The sequence below is a fragment of the Lygodium microphyllum genome, chromosome 22, assembly GCF_053477565.2.
Source record: "Lygodium microphyllum isolate KBCC chromosome 22, Lygodium_microphyllum_v1.1.10, whole genome shotgun sequence".
In the NCBI taxonomy this organism is placed as follows: Eukaryota; Viridiplantae; Streptophyta; class Polypodiopsida; order Schizaeales; family Lygodiaceae; genus Lygodium; species Lygodium microphyllum.
Genome location: NC_141156.1, coordinates 138,935,689 through 138,941,688, shown reverse-complemented (window position 1 = coordinate 138,941,688; position 6,000 = coordinate 138,935,689). Strand labels below are relative to the sequence as shown.

General features: G+C 40.6%; 1 protein-coding gene across 1 annotated transcript in view; it reads right to left on the bottom strand.

Moving 5' to 3' along the window:
• Nucleotides 1-712: 712 nt before the first annotated feature.
• Nucleotides 713-6,000, bottom strand: part of INDH (INDH1(iron-sulfur protein required for NADH dehydrogenase)) — a 128,021-nt gene continuing 122,733 nt past the window's right edge. The window contains exons 6-8 of the mRNA XM_087662663.1: nucleotides 5,147-5,232; nucleotides 4,930-5,055; nucleotides 713-1,607 (exon numbers count right to left, since the gene is read on the bottom strand). Of these exons, the coding sequence (XP_087518789.1) occupies nucleotides 1,443-1,607; nucleotides 4,930-5,055; nucleotides 5,147-5,232 (377 nt within the window). The 3' untranslated portion in view covers nucleotides 713-1,442. The remainder of the gene's footprint in view (nucleotides 1,608-4,929; nucleotides 5,056-5,146; nucleotides 5,233-6,000) is intronic.

Sequence of the window (6,000 nt, the reverse complement as noted above, 5' to 3'; positions counted from 1 at the left end):
AAGGTGGGGGAGTGCCCGGGAAGGGGGGGGGACAGTGGGCGGGTGGGGTGGGGGCGCAAGGCAAGCTACTGCAGGGCAGGCGGCGAGCGCAGGGCGGGCAAGCGGCCACAGGGCCCGGGGGGGAGGGGGGGGGGGGGGAGGCAGCAACACGACACAATGGTGGGGAGTCTCTCTTTACTTAAATTCATGTCTTGTTTTGTTTGGTGAGTTGGATATGCACAACCAAGTTGCACAAAGTGCTGCTATCACAAGGCCAAACCCTTAAGCCCTCAATTTCATAAGACTATAATGCTTATTTCCACTCCCTTCAGTCGATAGCTTTGGGGAGACTAGCATTACACTAGTGGGAATAGGCACCAAGTGCCCTGTTTAGGGACCTAGGTAACTCAAGACTTGAGAAAGGATCGCCATAACCCTCATTCGATAAAATGCCTCATCTTGACGGGTTCTTGCATAAGGAGTGTCATGCCTATCTGGTAGGAGTCATCCATCTCCACGGGCTACCACTAGACCCCTAGACTAGTGGTAGCTCATTTTGGTGAAGCTAACCATGTGGCGATATTGCAAGGCCTGAGCTCTCCAGCACATAGGTGTCGTGCCTGCAGGGTATTATCGTCATCTCCACTTGAATTCATGCAGAAATTAAAGATATTGGCGACATTAGTTCAATGCTAACCTCCACACACCAAATTTATGAGTATAAATGCTTCGAAAAAAGCTATCATTGTGGGATATCTTGATGTGATCATGCATTACACAAAGCTGTTGACATATTTTATGTAACAAGAAGAAGCATCTTCATGTGATCATGACATCTACCTGAAGCATATAGGCTCTAGTAGATGTAATCAGCCATTTATAAAGTTTCAAACCAACCTCTTACATCCTTAACTACACTTTGTTACAGTTAGTTGAGGATATTTCCCTGGAATCACTAGATGTACACTTTCAAACAAATTTCAATCTCTGCCATGATAGCCAGTCTCACATTTCTATGATCTTAACTGCCGGTCCCTGATATGAGCTGACTGCACTTTCAGAAGGATCATTTGTTCACACTTCATAAAAAATATACATCTATAGGTCAAAAATCATGCATCTAGGGAATAAGACTGAACCAATGAAGGATCCAACTTCATGCCTTTAGGGTGTCGATATGTTGCATATTGAACCATCACTGTTGGGCAATGTGGAACTCCAATTTTGAACCTATCCTCATTTTGATTCGTCACTCTTATGTGTAAGTCCTCTAATTATGTTAAACCTTCTACCATCTGGTAGTTTTCCAGGTTAGATTGCAACCCTCAGGAAACAAACAGATTAACAGTGTATACAAAGGCTGCTGTATGGAGTTATACTTCTTTGGATAATGCCACCTCCTCCGATCCGAGCCTCCAGGTAGTGAGCTAACACAATTGTTTATGTGTAGCAAGCGTCTAAGGTTATGCATCAATTTGCAAAGATTCTGCAGAAGTCCCATTTTGTAGCTTTGCAAGAACTGTCTTGGCAATCTTTTCATAGACATTGGCTCCTTCACTCCCTGGGCATGATACAACAATGGGCTTACCAAGGTCAGACGTTTCCCTAATTTGTATGTTCAATGGAACCTGTAAAAGACAATCCAACAAGCATTCTGCAAAGTTATGGTGGTCCATATAGCGAACAAATGTTCATTATATTCATCCTAGACTATGAAGATAACAAAGTCTATCCTAAGTGTGTAAAGTAGATGATATTATTCTATTGGATCTGCAAACATCTAACAGAATAGCAACAAAACAGAACACGACTTCATTAAGTTCATGTTAGACCATTCAAAACAGAGTAAGTTTCACAAAGTATCAAGAACATCTGCGTAAATGAGCCAGAATCTATGGTTGCATCACAGCAGTGAGAGTTAGAACTTTAAATGATCCTTTAAATATTTAGAGTCCCAACACCACATCAGATCTCAGTTACCCAGCAGGCTATCTGACAGAAGCACGCACAGAACATGTAAAAGAGTAAATTCCCACACAATCACTCAGTCCCCCTCAATGGACATGTTGAATTGGAGGTGCAAAGTAACCTATTCCACTTTACACAATTAGGCTCGTGCTTGACCATAGAATAGCAGCTAGCTTTCACAAAACGTGGAAAGCATCTGCCTGCATTCAACCAGTTTGTAAAGCACAACTACATAACACAGTTGGAAAAAGACATGAGGTCACTGATGATGTAAGCTAACTACTTATGTGCCTATAGAAGAGGCACTTTTTCCTGAATGAGTGTATATTAATGTATGGGATATTTACATCAGGCCTTCGGGCCATATAAAACAGAAAGTATACATAACACACAAATATCATGCCGGCTGCATAATTGGAGTAGAGCGAGCAATATCGAGCCAAGGAGCAGCCACATTAGGGAGGACCACATTTGCTGAAACCATGGAAGAAATCTGCAATAAGAGTAATCCTTGAACATGGGCCACATGACCACGGATACTCAAGGCCAAATCGAAAATAAAGGCATTATGGACATGCCAAATGTGCCAAAAAGCTGTCCATCGGAGAAATTGGAAAAGGCATCTATAAGCTGAGTGCAAAGAAGACAATGAAGGCATCTTGCCCAAGACCCAAGAATGGATGGGTGTCCGTTGCTGATGACTCACTGATGTCCACACACGGGAAACAAAGCTCCAAATTTGTCTTGCCACAGGGCAAGGCTGGCATTTGATCCATGGTGACATGTATTGAGACCATGGTTCAGCATATATAGGATTTTATAAAGCTTAAGAGATTTTTATTATAGTTATTATAATTATGATTACTATTACATCTATCTTATTTACATTATTTCTTTTATATGTTATTATTCTCTTATTATCAAGGCTTAATGTCTATGTGGCTAGCCCAAAATTATTGCAAACACTAATATTTAAAACATAAATTAACATTTTCTATGGGGATTTTTAAAAACATTCAATGATGGCATGGTTTCTTAATAGCATAGAATCAACCCTTGGGATGGATTTATTGTTGCTACATATAGAGAGAGATCAATAGAGAGGATTCTAAAGACTATATGTCTTAAAGAGAAAAGTGTCTCGTCACAACAAGTAGTACAAAAGATACAATGGCCCCATGAGATCTTGTTGGCATGTAGGACATTCCTAGTAGGAAGACCACCGATAAGCACCCTCCACACAAAAACTTTCCCCTGATATGGAATCTTGGACCTCCACAATTGAAGAAATCTATTCCATCACTTCTCTCTGCTATCTTGGGTACGCCAAAATTTATTTGCTTTCTTAGTGACCCATCGCTTGTCCTATACCATCTTACAGTAGATCTGATTAGTTGTCCTTTTCTGAAAATCATCCGATTTCACAAACATCCAATCCTCCCAAGGTGAACCAGGCCAAAAAGCAATTAATGCATTATACTGCTGAAGCTGGTCTTGCAGGGTGGACTAGATCTGATTATAACCTCTAGGCACCCGAAAGTGCTAGCGTATGCATTGGAAAAAATGAAGATGGAAATACCCAAGAATGACAGCACTGTGTATAGATTGCAGCCCCAAGCAAGCCAGCTGATTAGATTTATCCTGTTGCAAATCTTTATCTGGCCAATGAAGTAGCCTAGTTGCGGACAACACTTTTGCCTGTAATGAATTAGCCTATGTTCGGAGATGAGGAGAACACCAAACTATAAAGCAAAGTATCCCTTGCCAAGAGGCAATCAAATGAGTCAAAAGAAATGATTGCAACAATTTGAGAGGCCTTGTAGAATTCAACATGCCACCAAGATGCTTGGATACTTGTTTGACTGTTTGACCATGGGAGATACTTGTCTCCTTGATAAAGAACTTTGTAACATTAGTCCAAGGATGACTCTACACACAAAGGGCTTGCAAAAGTGCTATTCTTAGAGCTATCATGTGGAAGATTAACATCCAATAAAGATGCTCCTCCCAACTGTTTGGAGTAGTAATATGTTGCTAAGATATCCACACCTAACCCAAATGATTGCCTTTCTTTTTCCATAACATAAAACAGATAGGCTGCACTGATTCCAAGAAAGACTTCTTGGCCCAAGGAAGCAAGGGTAGGAAATAAGAGACCATACTCATCATGATAGATTGCGGCACTTTGAGCCGCACTGCACATGAAGAGGCCAACCCTGAGATTTCCAATACATAAACTTCTTGTGAATTTTGTAGGACATCCAATCAAGTAGTGCTCAGGGAGGGACTTCAACACCAATGGGATATTCCAAGTGCCACATAGTATCTCCTTGGGAAACAACAGCTCCTTCCTAGCCTAATTCTTGCAAATCTATCTCCATACAAGAGTCAATGTTGATTTTTGAGCTTTAATATGAAGGCCTGAGGCCAAACCAAACAAACTTCAAATTTCCATTGCTTGATTGACATTAGTCTGATCAGCCTTTGGAAACATAAAGGAATCATTTGCCAAAGATTGACCGAAAAGTTGAGAACCACTAGGAAGAGATACACCAACCATCTCCCCATCCTTCGCCAACCGATCCAGCAAAGAAAGCATGGAGTGAGTGACCAATGCAAACAATAAAGGACTAAGGGGGCATCTTGATGAAGAGAACGAGATAAAGCAATCTCTTTTATCGCTTTGCCATTAAGCACAACATGTGCCACTGCATCTTGACTGGTGGTGACAAGGGTTCAATTAATATAACCTTGCTTGTTCAGCTCAAGGTGTTTGTACCTGTGGATTAAGTTATTTACAGTCATTTCTCACAATAATGCTGAATAAGTTCAACCAATAATATATTGCTTGCAACTAAGTTTAAGCAAAAGGTCAAATTCATTCTTTTGAAATCATGGCTAACTTATTTAGTGAGAGAAGCAAAACAAATAATGATTGTGATTTCCAACCATTCGATAAACTTAGAATGGCACAAAACATACCTCTCCTATCAGATCTATATTCATCTCTTTTGCTGTATCACGTGCTCCACCACAACCAAAAATGTTTGATTGTGCTCCACAGTGAGGGCATTTGAAGCAGCTCATGTTCTCTATCAAACCAATAATCTTGCAAAGGATACATACGTTAACACTTCCTCGGGGTAATAGAAGTCATATGAAACCCCCTGATATAGCACAAAGGGGAGAATAAACTCACAGGAACTCGAACTTTTTCAAACATGTTTGCACCCCGTCGAGCATCTATTAGTGCAATATCTTGTGGTGTAGAGACAATCACAGCTCCTGGTTCATATATGCAAAATACCAGCCAAAATATTGTGTTAGAGCCCCAACCCTTCCGAAGTTACAGAAACATTTAAAGAGTGGAAATTCACATTGCATCGTACTGTGAGCTACTTCCATGCAAATAGAAGGAAGACACACAAACACCTCTTCAAGAACAATCTTAACAACCTTCCACAAGGTTTTAATGTTCTGAAACAGCCTGGTTGATTCGTTATGTTGAAAAGTTCACCCTATGGTTCAATACCACCAATGCAAGAGACTATTCCATGGTATGAGCCTTGGTATGGACCATTCTTGATCAGTTTGACTACAGTAATTACCTTTAAGGGCCTGAAGGACCACTTGTTATCACAATAAGACCAGATCAGAACACCACAGTAGTGGCAAAGGCCAATCAGATGGATAAATACCATAGCACCACTATATATTTGGGATCAAAGTTTCCATTGGCCAGGATAGGAGCATTCGGATTCATACAAAGGCCTAGCAAATCACAGAAATTGCAGTCACACTAAGGTGGGTCTTTACACGTACAAATCAGGTCTGACTCTATTGTACCGACTTGTAAAAATCAATATCACAGGTTAGGGCCTAATTTGTATTGAGTAGGTGGTCAAATAAATTGTGTATGGGGGTCACATCAGGCATGCATGAAGCTATATATAATTGTGTGTCACTCAGGTTTTTTTTCACTCACCAAACTACTCAGCGCATATGAAATTAGTTCTTTCGCATAATGCAATTTCAATTGGCTAAGAATCTTAA